General features: G+C 40.0%; 1 protein-coding gene across 2 annotated transcripts in view; it reads left to right on the top strand.

The window, feature by feature from the left end:
• Positions 1-17,608, top strand: part of LOC144196078 (chemokine-like protein TAFA-2) — a 45,913-nt gene that overhangs the window by 8,111 nt on the left and 20,194 nt on the right. For both annotated transcript variants that reach the window (XM_077716072.1, XM_077716080.1), the window contains one exon: positions 14,954-15,054. In XM_077716072.1, the coding sequence (XP_077572198.1) occupies positions 14,955-15,054 (100 nt within the window). In that variant the 5' untranslated portion in view covers position 14,954. The remainder of the gene's footprint in view (positions 1-14,953; positions 15,055-17,608) is intronic.

Genomic DNA, 17,608 nt, shown 5'->3' with positions numbered 1-17,608 from the left:
CTCTCCAAGGAAATAAAGACCTTTACTGCGGCCATTTAAAACCACTTGGCATGTATAGCAGTTGTAGATATAGACAAAAAATAAAATAAAAAATATATGTATATATATATATATAGATATGTTTCACTGGAGATTTATCAGTCACATGTTCTAGTGACCCACATGGCAATGATGAGATTGCTGCAGAACAGACAGGAAAAGGTGGTGAGGGAATGAACTGTCAGCATGGCATTATAAGGATCATCTTGTCTCAGTCTAGTCTTTGTCAGCCCCAAAAAGTGTTTGGCCAAGAAGCAGTGAGACTTGGCATGCTGAAATCCATCAGATTCAAAGTGGTTTTAAATGCAGGATGAACAAGGAGACTGGAGGTCACCTCTGGTTCTCTGCTGAGGGAAAGAAATGCACAAAAGGAGCAAATTCAGCATAAAGGTGAGCAGCTTCTGTGTGTGTGATTTGAATTTGAAGAAATCCTTTCCCCAAAATCTAGTGTTTCAAAGAGCAAGATAACCATTTGGGTTTGAAATTCAATGCAGAAGTATAAGATGTTTTTAAATATTGAAGTATTTCCTTCTTTTCTTAGTAAGTGCTAATACAAAGAGTCAGCTCATAAATGCAGTACATGTAGCTTTAGATGTGTGACCCAACTTTCAGGTTTATTTGGAGTGTTAGCTGTCGTTTGACCGACTAGTTGCGCTGATTTGGGAGCAGAAATTTGAGATACCAGCTCTGTATGGTTTCAGTGAACTTATCTCAACTCACTTCTTATCAAGTTAGACTTGTGAAAGTTATGTCTATTATTGTAATGTGAAACCTACCATGCTAAAATGTGCAACTCATAATGTTAAAATTATGTGAAATTTATTACATGAATATTTTATTTTTAACGTAATCACCTTATGTCACTTTTATGTACTCGTGTGGCAGCTTCTGTCTAATTGTGAGCATGATACTATTATATAAATTATTTTGTTACGGAAGATTAGATTAGATGCAAATGATTAAACACAAGCCCCTCCTTTAGTTAGATGAACCCCAGTTTTCTATGCCTGGGTCTGAAAGAAGAGTTGGGTTCCGGGTTGATGTGAGGATCCGAGCTAATGTGTGTGTGTGTGGGGGGGGGGGGGGGGGGGGGGGGTTGGTGTCCGTGTGCTGCACAGGGTAAGCCTAGGGGTAAGCTTTTAGAGGCCTGAAAGAAGGGTGTGAGTGAGAAGGAGAGGACAGATTTGAGCAGTTATCTCTCCCTCCAGACCCCCGTCCTGCCGACCCACATATCCAGTACACACTACATCAACAGATACACACAAACATCCTTCTCATCATGTTTAGCATGTCTCAATCTCTTCCTCTCTCCCCCTCTCTCTCTCTCTGTCTCTCTTTAGCTCTCTCACTTTTTTTCTCCCTCTCCGCTCTAGTGCATCATTCAGTCTCACTGTTGTCAATTTAATACAAGGTAAAACGTTTAAATAGTTTTCGTCAACCCTGATTCAGAATATTACAGATATAATTCCTCATCCATCTTTTGTCCATGTGTGAGTCTAAAAATTCGGATCACTAAATAAACACATGAGTACCCGCAAGAAATGTTGCTTTTGGTTAGTCTAGCAGTTTGTGTTTGCTATCGAGTGCTGGCTTGTTTGTATGAGATTGATTTGCCAGTATGTTTCTAGAACAAAAACCTTGTCTCAATTCCCCTCCAACGTGTTGACCTCCCTCAAAGCGTCTCCACACATACCAGTCTCTCTTGTTGCCTCTTGGCTTTAAAACACACCACTCCTTTAAGTCCGGCTTCTATATTTTTATAAATACTGCACACAAATCTCCTGTAGTCGATGTGTGAGCAGCGCAAATAAAACATTTGCCTTGTTTCAGGGTGGGATGAAGGTAAATCACAATGGCCTTCAAAATACATTGTACTTAATATTAAAAATGAGAAGGAAAGAAGATATAAGATTTTAATTGTATACTGTTTCATATCACCTGCCGGCTCCATCTGTGTTTCATATTGAAAGTGTCAAATGTGTTTACGGCGCTTTAATTAAATTACTCCGATCCTGTGTTGGTGGCATGGTGTTTAAGTGGTGAACATGTGCGGCTCACAGTTTTATAGTCAATGCAGCAATATATGTGTGTTTTCTCTAGGTAGTCCTGCTTCCTCTCACACCCCCAAAACATAGTAGGCGATTGACTTTGAATTTCCCACAGGTGTGATTGTAAGTGTGAAATGTTGCTTGTCTCTCAACCAGTTCAGGGCGTGCTTTGCTTCATACTCATAGTTAGCTGGGATTCCTTATCATGAGGATAAAGTGTTACAGAAGATGGACTAATGAATGCTTTGATGTTATGGCAGTGAAATACTAATAACTGCATGAAAGGGGAAGAGTTGGGCTGGTTGATTTGGACTTAAATGAGCCTAAAAAGACCAAATCTACATGAATTCTTTCATTGGGACTTTGTGAATATGCATACATGATTACCAAAAGCTGTGCAGAAAAGAAATCCTTTGAATGGATCTACCACTGTCAAAGGCAGGCAATGGGTTATTCACCCTTTACTGTTAAACCTGCCATATATTTAATGTGGAAAAAAAATTCACTCTGGTGATGTTTCTCCCTACCACAAATTTGTTACACTCCAGGGCATACTCTACAACCAATACAGACATCCTTGAAAAAATCCGGCCTAGATGTTTGATATTCAGTCTTGGCCTCCTTGTTTAGTCACGTCTACTAGGATGAATGAATGTGCAGTGTATTTCCTGTGAAACATGGTAAGCAAGACAAACGTTAAAGATGAGAATTCATAAATGCAGCCATAAAATTGTTAGTTCTTACATCCAAAGAGATAACATTCAGTTTAACCTTTGTTTTTGTGTATCTTCCATTTTGGATGTCAGGCTCCACCAATCAAGAGCATCCTAATTTGATCCAAAATGACTTTGGCAATTATTCCAATAGCCTAACGAATTGTCTTTCACATTCAAATTTCTCCCCACGCAAAAGGAAAGGGCAGCCAATGAGCCGTCCTCCAGCCTTCTGCCACCTGCCACTGAGGTCATTCAGCCAGAGGTGGCGTGAGCGGCAGGGCAAGGGTGAGCTGGTTAGCCAGTCAGCGAGCACTATAATCTGCAACAGATTCCCACCACCTGCCCAGGCTGGCAGCAAACCAGGGCCTGCAGCACTCAATCTGGCACCCCCCACCATCGTGCTACTAAAGGGTTCAACAGGCGCTCAGCTGGAAATACCAGCACAGACTGAGCACACGAGTGTAGCAAACCTGCATTTCTTAAAGAAGATTGAACATCGCCTTTTGTTGGCTCTGTGAGGGCTGGAGCCTGAGCTGCTCCACTGTGTACGCAAACAAGCTGGGTTATGTAGATAGATGTCTTTGTACATTCCACTTGTCAGAAGTTGCTAAAGAGACACTGAAGTCATTTCTCAGTATTTTAATTTGCTTCATGCATAAGATTATCCTAAATGGATGTGTGCCTTGGTGGATGCGTTTTATTTGTGTAGGTTTTGAAATTTTATTTCATTGCAATTGCAAATGAATCTGTTCTGCATCACATGAGTCTCCATACTGACTAAAATTGCATTTTGCAATGTGAGAGGCTGTTACCTTTTCTGGTCTTAACTGGGCAGTGTTATGCATACGTTGCTATATAAACCTATTCATGTGCATTTGCTGTGCTGTATTGCAGTACTTTTGGCATGACATAAGGTCTTCTATTTGTCCCTTTTTTTCATGCAATCTCCAACCCAGGCTGCCATTTGCGGTCTAGATGGCCGAGTAGTTTCCCACCGACACACCCTCTTAGACGACGGCCAATCAGAGCAATGCATTCGTTCCAGACAGCTACATATTAATGAGAACGAGGAATTTGCAATATAGGACCAACTAAAATTATTTGAAAATGAGACTCGCAATTTTAACACAAATTATCGGGCAAAGCTTGTTCATTCTAAGGGTATTTAAGAAAATCATGGTTTGAAAAAACTGCATTTTTTATGATTCAACAACAGTGGTGAGGACTAATTTCAAAGAATGGTGTGTCATTTCACTTTTACTTGGGTCAGGAAATGATATAATTTGCTATAAAACATGTATTTTTCTTTATGTAACAATTGGTCTTCCACTAGATGGCAATAAACCAGTACACCCACTTCTGGAAATGAAGTGAGAGCACAATGTGCCTTGACTTGTAAAAGGAGTGAGTCTCATAGGAATGATGTCACACCATAGTAGTTTCCTGAGATTCGACTAAAATCATTTGAAAAAGCCTACAGAAAAGATTCCTTCGAATTGAATACTGTAACTTGAAAAGCTTGTTCGAGAACTCATTGCCAACAATTGACGGCTATCCCTATTGACGCACTTATAAAAACACCTAGCGGAGATTAAAGATGGCTGTCTGGAAATCACTGTTCAAGCTCTATTCTTTTACTTGTGCGATATCCATATCCTCCTGATCCTCTTCGGACTACTGTGTTCTAGCAAGTCTGTCTAACAGATGTATTTGTAGTGTGTGCAGACAGATCTGTAGCAAAGTGTGTATATGTGCAAAACAAGCTGTTGTGTTTTCATGCTGTCCTTGCAGAAAGAGATCTGTGTCGGCAGGGCTGATGTTGTTTATTTTGGCAGCATTGCGTCAGGGCCGATGGGACCCCGACTCTCCGTTTCTGCGTGTGCACTTGTGTAGATCACGGCACACCTTGTAGACAGCATCCCCGTAATGAGACATAATGAGGCACTATGCATGACTTCACATGCCTTTGTGTTGATCTCGGGAGATGCTCATTGGGAATCAGGTGTGATTTTGGATCCATACATGTACGCTGCAGCTGTGGAATAAATTCACAAGAGCAGCCTTCTTAAGCAGGGGTGAGGAATCTATGGCTCGGGAGCCATATGTGGCTCTTTCCATGGGTGCATATAGCTCTCCACTTACCTGTGAGGTAAAATATGGAAATCACTGATGAGAGAGCTGAGCACCGAACGCACTAATAGGAGCGTCTCTGTGGCGTTGACACTGCCTCTAGCACAGGGGTGGGCAAACTTTTCGGCCCGGGGGCCACATTGACTTTAAAAATTTGACAAATGGGCCGGGTCAGCACAACATACGATACATATAAAACACTGCATTCGTTAACAGTATATATGAAACATGAACTGAAAAAAAGGACTAAAGTATCAACATACTCATTACTCATCGTTAAAGTAAAAAGTATAAAGTACAAAGTAAAGTAAAAAGGAATGTATTAAGAAATATTAAAATGTAATTTAAAAAACATAGGGGCAGTAAGATTGTAAGTGCGAATGGTCATTTGTCTCTCTGTTTGCTCTATGGCTGACTGGCGACCAGTCTAGGGTGTAGTCTGCCTTTCGCCCAAAGTCATTTGGGTTAGGATCAGGCAATGGAAGATGAATGAATGAATGAATGAATGAATGAATGAATGAATGAATGAATGAATGAATGAATGAATGAATGAATGAATGAATGAATGAATGAATGAATGAATGAATGAATGAATGAATGAATGAATGTAATGAGCAAAGAGGGTTTTGTATGGCAATGAGGGAGGCACCATTTCAAACTTTGAGTTTCAGTTCAAACTTGAACAGATTGCGACATAAAATGTCACTGGCCCCTTGTTTGACTACATTATTTGCTAAAGTGACCCCTTGTGGCTCACTCGGATCACTTAGCGTCAGCTAATATGTAAGTGCTGCTTCGAGCATCCGTGTGCCAAATATTTCTGATTTAGCATACATTCTGTCTCTCCAAACTGTATCATGACATGACAAATCACAATGTGGCCGCTAACCTGCTTTACCTCACTAGAGGCTTTACAGAAAGTGTTTGCCAAGATGTCAGTACAACACCCCTGCCCCCATCAAAGCACATAGGAATGCAAATTATTCAGATATTAACATAGAAAACATTGCTTTTATTTTTTAGTATGGTAATTTTTGTCCAGTTTGTGGACTTGCATGCATATGTGTGTCACTGGAGCCCATCTGTTGTTATGTGTGCTGAAATTGCAAGTGAACGTGCAGCGGGTTTCGAAGGACATTTGAAATACACAAACAGACACACACGCTCACAAACCTGTTCATATACTAGGTAAATAGCAATTTATTTGACACTGTAATTACATCCTGTGATCATGTATCCGTTTATCAGCCCCTTTCCTCCAGCATTTGGCTGACCTCCAAAATATATAGCTGTCAAATGCGGATATGAATAGGAAAAAAAACTGGTTCAAAAAAGAAAATTGCATAGTTGTAATATACTATTTGGTGGTGATTTTTTGCAATACACCTGAAAAATGCTAAAATAGCCCTTGCTTCTTCAACATCCTGAGTTCAGGGCGAGCTCCCTATGCACAAGCCAACTAACAGGTCAAAGACCTTGAGTTGATGAAGTGCTACTTTAAGAGCGGACCCCAGGAGATGGCTTACATAAAGTGCATACATGGGAACTGTGTATCAGTAGGAGACCTACTTTCATGCTGACTAAGAACCAGATGGTGACTCAATGTTCTAGCATGAATAATAAGGAAACCACCTTGTAGTTCTATATGTACTACATGTATCATCCATCCATCCATCCAACCAGCCATTTTCAACTCTGCTTACCCTTTTACGTTTTACAGCGTGCTTGAGCCATTCCCAGCTCTCTGCGCCCAAGTCATGCGGATGCACCAGAAGTCCATCAGTGACCCTGTGCTATCTATAGTAAGAAAAGTCAGACCAGGCACATATTCCTCATCAAAAATATTATGACGTTGCTTTCCCATTTCCCAATGTCACGCTGGTCTACTATTTGCTCGAAAAATGCTGCGTTTCCATAATATCAGATTCTAGAGAGACGGTAAAGCAAGTGTGCGGGGTAGCAGCCTTTGGGTCTGAAAAGGGAGAACGTTCCTTAGCCCGATCTGAAATCGGCGTGCTCCAGGTGGACGGCAGAGCCAGTTCGAAATGAGGTAGTGGCTACCGACATAGTAGAAAAGCCTCTTCGCCAGGCACTGTTTAAATCTTCTGCAGTGAGTTCCTGATATTTGGGCCTTTGACCCTCGTTCGTCATGGATTTTTTTTCTTCCTGTATGCAGAATGTGGTATGTATTGAAATAAAGTTTTCAGTTACAAAATCATCAGAATTTAGATCTCTAAATCAATGAGGTCTGCATAGGAAAGGGACTGTTTGTCTAAATGTGCCTTGCGATTGACCGTTGATCACAATAAGAAGTATATGGATGTATAATAATAAAAATAAGTTCATGCTATTATGGGATTGAGCAGTTTTAATGAAAGCTGCCATTTCCCTCCAAAGCGTTAGCAATTCAGAGTCTAACTATTTTTGAATGGCGTGTCTGATTTCATGTGTGAGCTTCAGCCAGATGCAAAAAAAGAGCCTAGTGAGACCACCCAAGCAGATGCTTCATTTACAAAATTATGCATTTAGGGCAAGAAAATGGGTCTTAACAGGCGTTTTTAGGGAAAGTTATTGAACAAGATGAGAAAAAGGCCACGGCTATTAGAGCAATGTCCTGTTCTGATCACTATGTTAGTCGTCAGATAATCTTGCCCGAGAGGAAATGAGCAGAGAAAAGGATGGAAGCAAAGAAGAGCCATTCCCATTTCACCTGGCCTCCGTTCCATTCTTAGCCTTCATTAAAATAAAAACTTTCTACAGGGCTTTTCCTCAGTCATCTTTACCTCTCCTTTCACCTCCTACTTTTATCCAGTTCCATTCCTTTCATCTGAATTTCTGTCTACACAAAGCTTAAAGAAAGACACTGACTGGCCTCACACACACGGAAGGCAAATGTTTATTATTCAGATTGTGTGCCACTTTCTGTGAGAGGGCTGACCATTAAGTGTGCGTGCAACTCAGTGGCAGGTGTTACTTTCAGTGTGCTGTTCTGCTGGGATGTGTCTTTAGTGCTTAGCATTTACTTAGAGCGCTAGTAAGTCTGAGCCTCCGGTGCTTGGTGTTCTTTGTGCATGGCTTCAGATAATTTCAAATTGGATTTCATATGATAAAAGTAAAGTGGATGTCACCAGTTGCTAATGATGTCACCGAAGTGGAGTGTAAACATATATATTTTCATTTGGATTAAAGAAAAACTGTCTTTATTTGCATCTATGTTAAAAGAAATGACGTTTTAATATCTATTCTGTTGATTACACCATGTAAACTTTTGTGTGAAAGCAAAAAAAAAAATCTATGCACATTTTTCTTTCCTCTTCAAAATATCTTATCACATAACAAATGATGTATCTGGAGGATTCCAGTTTTGCCAAAAATAGTTGGGCACTTTCTAGCAGCCCAACCTGGTTGTGTTCAAACTGTCTGCTTGCATGCAATTTATCATTAAATACATCTATTTCTATCAAAGGGCTGTTTCAGTCACTTCTCTATAAATTCCCTTTTCCCATGACAGCATAGATGTCCCTGCTCTCCTCCCACTTTGATTTTGTGGGCATCAAAAACCAGTTTTATTCTTTTATTTATTTATTTTATTCAATTTTTTTACACTTTACCTCACTCGCTAATCAAAAGGGGCCCTTTAAGAAATAGAAGGCACATTCACTGAAGTGACAAACTCATTTTATTGAGCTCACTCATGTCTTGCTGCTGAAGCAGCCTTTGCCTCATGAGATTCGCAATCAATTATTGTCTTTATGTTGTGGGCATTGTAGTCTAGTTTAGAAAATACTTCTAGATAACATTCTTAAACTGGTTACAAGGTGAATGGATGATGTGTAAATGACAGTTCATGAAGGCAGAAAGCACAGTTCCTCCTGAATTATTTTACTTAATGAATAGATCATTAGTTTACCTTTTTTTTAAACAAAATGCACCTGTCTCCTTGGTTAAGATATACAAATATCATTTTATGACCCTGTTTTCTTGCTTCAGTGTTGCCCATCTCCACCACAAATTTACATTTTGATTCTCAAAGTCTGATACGACACCTACTCCAAACAATCCCACCCCTCTTTTAATTTATTTCAGATTTTGTGCTCCAGTTTACATGTAGAGAATTTGAATTAAAAAGAACCCGGTCCTCCAACTGAAAATGTTGTTCATGTTCTCCATGCTTGACATGGTCTAAATCATACATTGTGTTTTACATCTTGGTTTCATATTCCTCAAGTTCCATATTGGACATTCTGCTGATATTATTTGCTTCTTAGTGTATATTGTTGCTTCAGAACTAGGTTGAAAATACAGTTATAAATACTTATATTTATAGCAGGAGCCCGCATGTAATGGGTTACATGTTATTCTTGCATTGTTAGATGGTGTTGATCTCAGTCTAAATAACTGCATTTACCACCTGGATCTGCACTGTCAGCAGCCGTACTCTCAATTTGTACTGTGTGTTTGACCCGAGGAAGTTTTAGGGGCCTCACAAACGATGGATTCGTAGTGACGTCGGGATTGTACCTTGAGGTGAAACAAGGTCCCCAGGTTAGCAAAGCAAGCGACATAGCAATGCGGAGCGAGAGAATGAGAGACAGAGTGAGGGGAGAGGGACATGGATAGAGTGTGACACTCTTGGGTTGGATCAAGCTTTCGGGATGTGTTGGAAGGCATGTTGAGGATGTGCATGTATGACAGAAAAAGGCAAAGGCTCATTTAAAATAGGGGAATGTCAGGTCTGTGATGCGTATTTTGCTGGAGTTGCAGAAATTTCCTGCTTTAATGAGAGAATGTGAGTGCATACGTACACACGGCAGAATTCTCCAATTCGTGTTCAATTGGAGGTTTCATTTAGAGCCACTGGCTTTGTCAACAAGCCACTTGGAGTTATGGATTTCATTAGGTAATACACACTTAAACCACTCAAAATGGCACACAAACACACACTGACACTCGCACGTGCACACGCGCGCTGCTGGCTGTACTTGGGAACCCATAGAACTCTCTTGAGGTTCCAATTAGTTTGGCTGCATTTTAGCAACCACAGTTCCTATCAATATATCCAATGAATACACAGAATATTACATTATTTTTAATAACCGTGGATGCTCTTTTACCAGGTTTGCACATCAATTTGCTTTGAAAGCGCTCCAAAAGAATTTTTTCAAGCTATTTTAGTTGGTCCTTTTGGGGCTCTTTTGAAGACGTGCAGTTTCTAATTAACATTCAGTTGACTGGTTCTAATTTGAATACTTTTGCACTGATTGGCCGTCGGTAAAGCGGGTGTATTATTGAGATGCTTGAGGGTATTGGGAACGCATATGGTGACTTTCACACATTGTAAAAATGCACATTACAATCGTTTTTCAATCCTACAAAAATATCCATTAGAGAACAATCACTCCTATCTCTACCTGGCAGCGTTTTTCATTTTAGTGCTTTTCTACTTGAATAATTAAATACAGCCAAGTTGCCCAAGAGATGTATTCACAAATCTATGTACAACGTATAGTTGACCAAGAAGATTGCAACAAAAAAATACACAGAAAGTGCACCTCTTCACACACAAATGATGAGCACGTCCAAAACAACCCAGAAAAAAACAACTTATATTTGACATCAAAAGATCTTTGCTCAGCCAACATTTTTACTTTGCTAATTAAGTTAAATTGGCACCATTTTCTTGGATTTTATGACATTACCGATAACAAATGCACATAAATAGATAAGCTTTTCACACTTTCCTCCGAACCATATGCCAGGGATAGAGGTTCAGTGACTTCTGCTTGGTTTTTATAAATAAAAAAGGACTACACAGTATCTTTATATCAGAGCTGCATTCATTGTTTTTAATGAATAGATTCACTTTTTTAACAGCATAGTTACCGTGTGCATCATGTCGACCTTTGCCAACTGTTTCCTAGGGGAATCCTTCCTTTTGCTATTCCATAAAAAGGGTAATGAGATTTATACCTGTGATCTTGAGCTGCCTGATGGTGTAGGGGTTTACTTGCCTGACTTCGGTTCTGACTTGGAAGGAAGATCCTGCTTGTGGTGGTATGAATGTGAATATGAATGGTTGTCTGTCTCTCTGAGTGCCCTATGGCTGACTGGCAAACAGTATCGGGTGTAGTCTGCCTTTTGGCCAAAGTCTGCTGGGATAGGCTCCAGCAGCCCCCACAACACTGCGCCGAATGAAAGAAAAAATGAATACCTGTGATCTTACATTCTGAGGTGCTCTATTTTTTACCTATTTAGTTTCTTCTCACAAATTTTGATGTTGAGAAAGAAAGGACTAAAAGCTAGAAATATTTAGATTTTAGTTATAAGTGAAAATCCGCGCTCTGGCCTGTTACTGATAACATGCTTTCATGGCAGATTAATCTCAAAAAGCTCTTTCTGATTTACCATCAAGTTTACAACATGAAGAAAAAGCTGTGGTGCCTTGAAAAGAAGAGGGTCATGTAATATTTCTCAGAAGAATGGCTAATATTATTGCAGCTCACTGAGGCGTTTTAACCCTCATGCATATCCACAGAGCCCTATTATACGGACTCTTGGTGCTTGAGCCATACACCAGAAGGATTAGGATAATGTCCATTGGGGTGACAAAGTAAAACAGTGTAAGACTCTACATTCTGTTAGGTAATTATTTATTTTTCATATTTAAAAAAACATTTAGATATTGGCCATTTTATTTGATATATGGGTTTTGAGTAATGAGTGGCTGTGTAAGTAATTGAACTTGTTGATCAGGTAATGTCATTGATTTCAAGGAGACACATTATTTTGTGGTCAAATTAATAAATAGTTTCAGGTCCCTGAAATAAAATAAATGGTTTTTGTTTTAGTTTCCAAAATCTTTTACTCATAATTACTGGTATAACTGGTCTTGAGGGATATGGCTACACCTTGAATGTTAATATATTTCCGCTATGTTTTCTATCAGACCTTTGGGAACTCAAACTTGCCCGCGGGATGCCGGTTCGGGTTTATTGTGGACGCACACAAACACGCACGTTCACGATGCACATGCTCAAATACAGAGCGGAGAAAAAAGTGGGAAGCTGACTATGCCTGTGGAGTGGGGTGCGCATTCCAACGGGACTAATTAAAGAAATGGAACAGACTGCACAACTCATCAGAGACTGCCACTTTTTCACTAACTATTTCTCGCTCTTCCTTTCTCTTTTGCTCCTTGGAGTTCGATTAATGAAAGCAACATCATGTGGGAGGCTTGGAAGATCCACTGCTGCTTTATTGCCAACATTTTCACTGGCAGGAATCATCATGATGTGAAGATTTCTCAATATGACATCTTTGAGGAATACCCGACATAGCTACACAGGAAATTTCCAATACCTGCTGCTATAAACAGTGATTAAACAATGATGTTATTGATATGCAGTTGGCTGGGATAGGTTCCAACATCCCCGTTAACCTCATGAGGGAGGATAAGTGGTTTGGAAGAATAATGGAAGAATGATTTCCATATTTTACCTCACGGGTTTAAATTCGATATGTCCTTAAATTCAAGTGAGAGGTATTTATATCTATTCACTCTAGTGCTAGGCAATATAGAATTTTTGAAATTACCATATTGGCCATTTCATTTCATGATAACATTATGCAAAGATAGTGTGTTTCTGATTATTTTATGGTGAAAAAAACTAAAAAAAAATGCATTCTAGTCAATGAAAAAAGCCTATTCCTCAAGAAATTGTGTGGAGATACTTTTATGGTAATCTGCAAAGTCCCATAGGTCACTGCCTGTTGATTCAGGGGCATTTCTGGGTCATTTACCGTTCAATTTCAGGCCACTTCCACTTAATTATGAAGTATTTCTGGGTCACTTCCTTTTAATTTCACATTATTATGTGTCTGATTCTTTCCCAATGTGTATTTGTGATTACGTGTTCACCACCTAAAGTCAAAAATCATGAAATTATTCCTTGCCATTAGGAGTATTGAGTCCAAATCCATTTGAAGTGAGAGGGTTGCAGCAATTGTTCCCTTTATTTTATTTCTGCACCGTGTGCATGTTGTGGAGTGATTCATCATAGCCCTACTTTGCTGTATTAAAGACTTCTAGTTCCCTAGTTCGTTTAATTGATTTAAGAAACATCAGTAGAGTTGAATAAAATGTATTTTAAAAAGGAAAGGATTCATAATTTGATAATATACCATTTGTTTTGGCTTTATGTATCATCATAATACCCAGCACTCTTGGGCAAACTTGCTTTCCTTTCTCCCATTCTTGTTTGTTTTTGTGACCATTACTTATCACCAAGCCAAACAATTGGTCATTATTAAATGCTCCTGCTTTATCGCACACTATACTATGCTTAGATGGAAAAAAAATGGTGAGGATGCTTGTTTGGTTGTTGACCAGCAGAGCTTAAATGAGTGCAAGAAGGTGTGGGTGGATAGGACAACAAATGTGTCAATAAAACATACCTGCACATTGTTCCATGTTTGTGTGATGGCCTTTAGCCCGTGAAATCCTTGGCTCAGCCTGTCTGGCTCTGCAGCTTCTCTAGCCATATGACTCACACTCCCAGCTTAAAAGTCAAGCCAAGGCTTAACTGAAACACATGCACATTTCCTCAGAATATGACTTGCAGATATAAAGCCTGGAAAGATTGGGATTGGTTGACAAATTCAAATGAATACATAACCTCCCCTGTGCAGGGTTAACGTGGCGGCCTCACAGTTCTGGGGTCGAGGGTTCGATCTCAGGTCGGTTTTCACTGTGTGGAGTTTGCATGTTCTCCCAGGCTTGTGTGGGTTTTCTCCAGGTACTCCGGTTTCCTCCCACATTGCAAAAATGTGCACTCTAAATTGCCCCGGGTGTGTGTGGTTGTCCGTCATTGTTGTCTTTCATGTTATAAAGTCTGAATCGAGGAAGCAGAGAGAAAGAGAGAGAGAGATAACCATTTTTGGCATTCATAGTAGTTTAAATTAATTTTTAAATTCTATTTTGTTGAACATGCTCTCAGATCCACGCAAAGCACGCTAACACTGATTTCACAGTTAATGTCATCAAACATTTATGCAGTTTATTTTCTGTAACTAATGGGTAAAATAGCCCACACCCATTTTCTTGGTCAACCTCCATTAATGATTTCTTCTGAAACAAGCTTAAAGACAAAACAATGTGTTTCCTGAGTTTATGAATGAAGTTTAATTCTCTGTTGCGTGCATATTTTTTTTTACTGTCAGAAAGGGCTTGAGTTTTATGCGACATTGCTCAACAACTCTAAGTAAAGACCTGCTGCAATTTGGCTATTTTTAACTTACAGCATGGTGCATATGGAGGGGATAAGCCTCTTCTCCCTGAATGCAATAAGGCCAAGTGATTCATTATTAATCAAACCTCAGTCATGCATAAAATATGATTGGTTTATTTGGTTTTTAATCATATGTCTTTTTGCCACTTGTGTTTTCTCAGCAGAGCTACAAACGCTGTGAAATCGGTTTGGTTTGGGTTGACAGGTCTCTTCATTTAATAGATGCCAACTATTTGCAGTCACCCAAATTTACACATACACTGACACTGCTACTGTATTAACACAACTGAACTTGGCTCATTTCTGTTTTCGATGCTGACAGATGTTGCAGTTGGCTAGAAAAACGGCAAATGGAAGAATGATTTCTCTTAAATCCCTTTCCTTCACCCTTATCTCTTTGTTTCGTTTTCCTCATCCAATATTCTCTCTCAACCTCTGCAGCCATGTTAACATTTAGGCAGGAAACAATCTTTTTCCATGCGTGAACCTTTTTCTTCCTTTCTGCTGAGATGGCGAGGTACTTCAGAGGACTTGAGAATGCCTGTTGGGCCGGTTTTGTTGTAATGTTTTCTTGCAAGTGTTCATGATTTATGCATGTATGCTTTACACCGGCAGTAAAGGGGAAGGGGGGTTAACCTGCCATTATGACATTTTCATGTCACAAGAATTGTATATATTCTTTAATAATGTATGCATGCATTCTACCCCCCACCTCCTTATTGTTTTCTGGCAGAATGCGGGAGCGGGGCCCTTGTATGTGCGGAGTCGGTGTGTGGAGCCTACTGCTGTCACTTTGTCTGGCATCTCTCACTCATGCACACAGGAGCCACACAGGTAGGATTCCTTTTGTTTAAAACAATGGTGCAATAATTATTTTCCAAACTTGACTTACTTGAATTCTTTCACTTTGAATATGTTATGGTCGTGAGCCGAAAGCCCTGAAGCAGGCAAGACTGACAACCCTGATGGTGAATATATATATTTATTGAGACTTAGTGAGTCTGGGTGAAAGGGGACTAAAAAATTCGAGAGCCGGGAGGTCCGTATGAGGCAAAGGTAAAAGAGATTTGGGCGTAGACGTTGTCCTAGGGCATAAACAAGAGGTCAGAGATCAGGCAACAAGAACAAGAAATAACGCAAGAAGGGACTGACATTGAACTGCTAGAGATGATCCAGCGACCTGGTCGACGCTGGCTGACTTAAGTAGGTCAGCGAAGATGATTCCTGGCACCTGTTGCTGCTCCACCTGCACATTTACCCACTTGGCTAACCCTGGGCCTGACATTACATGACTGTAGGTGCCTGTAGGCACAAAAAAAGAAAAGAAAATGACTCTCCATTATTTGAGGCTGTCCATCTGACTACTGAATATGTCCACTATGCTATAGAACTGTTTTATCCTAAAATTGGAGCAATAAAGCTGACTTTATACCTGTTATACCTATATGAGACCTCTAAGGCATCTCTCCACGAATCACCTTCTTAAAATTGTCCAATAAACTGGGAGGAGGGATATGGGTAACCCTAACAAAATAGGTCGTCGAGTAAGGGGCTTTCTCCTTGTTGCAGTCCCATCAGGGGAGGATGAGTGTGGAAAATGCCTGCCGGTTGCGACTCAGACAGAGCAATGAGTCTTACGCTTTTGAAATGCGCTATTGCATGATATCGCTCCCGTGTGGACCGAGTGGCTGAGTCACAAGTATAATTGAGCCCACAGGCCTATTACTCCTCTCCATTTTATTTCTCATGTGAGGGCTGGATATCATCCTGCCCCTCAGGTCCACCGTGATCACCTGTGTGCTCGTGAAAATGACCTTGCTGTATTGTGCTTTTCTGTCATTTCTGAATGATAGGATTATATCTGAGTTCTTCAATGACTGAATAAGTTTTGGTTCTGAGGAACCGCATTTTAAAGATTGATTGACGAAATGTCGACAATATTTTCAGCATATGTTCCTTTACCTCCTGTCACCGACTGAGCAATATATCCAAATCCCGTAAGGTGTTGTAAATTCTGATGGTCTCCAACTTCTTCACCACCATTGATGGCATTTGTCCATGGTAGCCAATGAGGGGTCTATCAGAAAAAAAAGATGGTAGCGGTTTGCATCGAATTTGGTGTTTGACTTCAAGTAAAGTACTAAAATGTCTGAATGGAAAAGAACAAGAATTACCTACATCTTATACATCTAAATCGTATTGATTAGGATAAATGACAAAAACTTTTTCCTTATAAAACCTCAATTTACAAAACAAAAGACCCGAATAGCACCGTCAAACAAAAGAAGTTTGCGCAGCAGGGCTGTCACACTAGCTTAATTTTCCCATCAGTTCACGCAGCATGCCAGCAGGTTTGAACCTTTTGTGCTTTTATTACTAATGCAAACACTTAGCAGGAAAACGCAAAGTTGAAATTGCTCTTCTTATGGCACCAAACCTAAGAATACAAGCAGACCCAAACAAAGTCAGACCAAGTGACTAATAAGCAATGACACCATCACCTGGGGAGAAGAGCAGAAAGTTATTAACGTGGGCTTTACTGTATGTTTAGTTTGACCTTAGAAGATTGAGAGTGATGGCTTGAAAATGTTAAGCTCTGCCTTTGGCTCTCGTGTGCTGATCGGGCTTTGCACAGGCTGCCCTTCATCTGAATTGGGTTGTCTTTGTTGCATTTAATTGTCACAAAAGTTCATTATCTGAATACCTGCTGGAATTAAGATTTCAACTCGACAAATTGTGTGACTAAGAGATGGTACGGTTGTTGTTTTCTAGAAGTTTACATGGGCAAGTGTGGAAATGGCTATAACTCTGACTTTATGAGTGTTGTTGGCACAAAGGATTACCGCCAATGTTCTCCAGCTGCCAGGCGTCATTTTCTACTTGGGCCGAGGAAGGAAATGTGCTCTTTACCGCCAATGGAGTCGCTCTGTCTTTGTCCCAATGTACAACACACTTTCTTGATGGCTGTAATAAATAGCGGCAATAACGCTGATGTCAGTATTGTGGTTTAACACCAGCTGGCTGTGTGAAGGTGTGTTGTGTCTCACTGCTGCTTTTAATTAATGATTGATTGTCCAGCAAGTTGTCATCAGGGATTTGCAGTATCCATTTACGGCTTGTCGCATGGGGGGGAAACAAACATGTAACCAGATAATTACTGAAGACGGTCTCTGAGGTCACGCCAAGGTTGATGCGACAACGTGCAATATGCATACATTGTTTCCCGCACACATCATAAACTTGTTCAATTTTGCCTTATTGCATTTTTCACGGCCATGATAAAAACAAGATGGGGGACTTATTCAATTGCATTTGTTAATATTTAACTTTGAGCTGCTTCAATTGTTGGATTGCGTGCTCACATATTTATGCAATTAAACACTGCACT

Source organism: Stigmatopora nigra, chromosome 1 (assembly GCF_051989575.1).
Source record: "Stigmatopora nigra isolate UIUO_SnigA chromosome 1, RoL_Snig_1.1, whole genome shotgun sequence".
In the NCBI taxonomy this organism is placed as follows: Eukaryota; Metazoa; Chordata; class Actinopteri; order Syngnathiformes; family Syngnathidae; genus Stigmatopora; species Stigmatopora nigra.
This window is presented reverse-complemented; position numbering and strand designations above follow the sequence as displayed.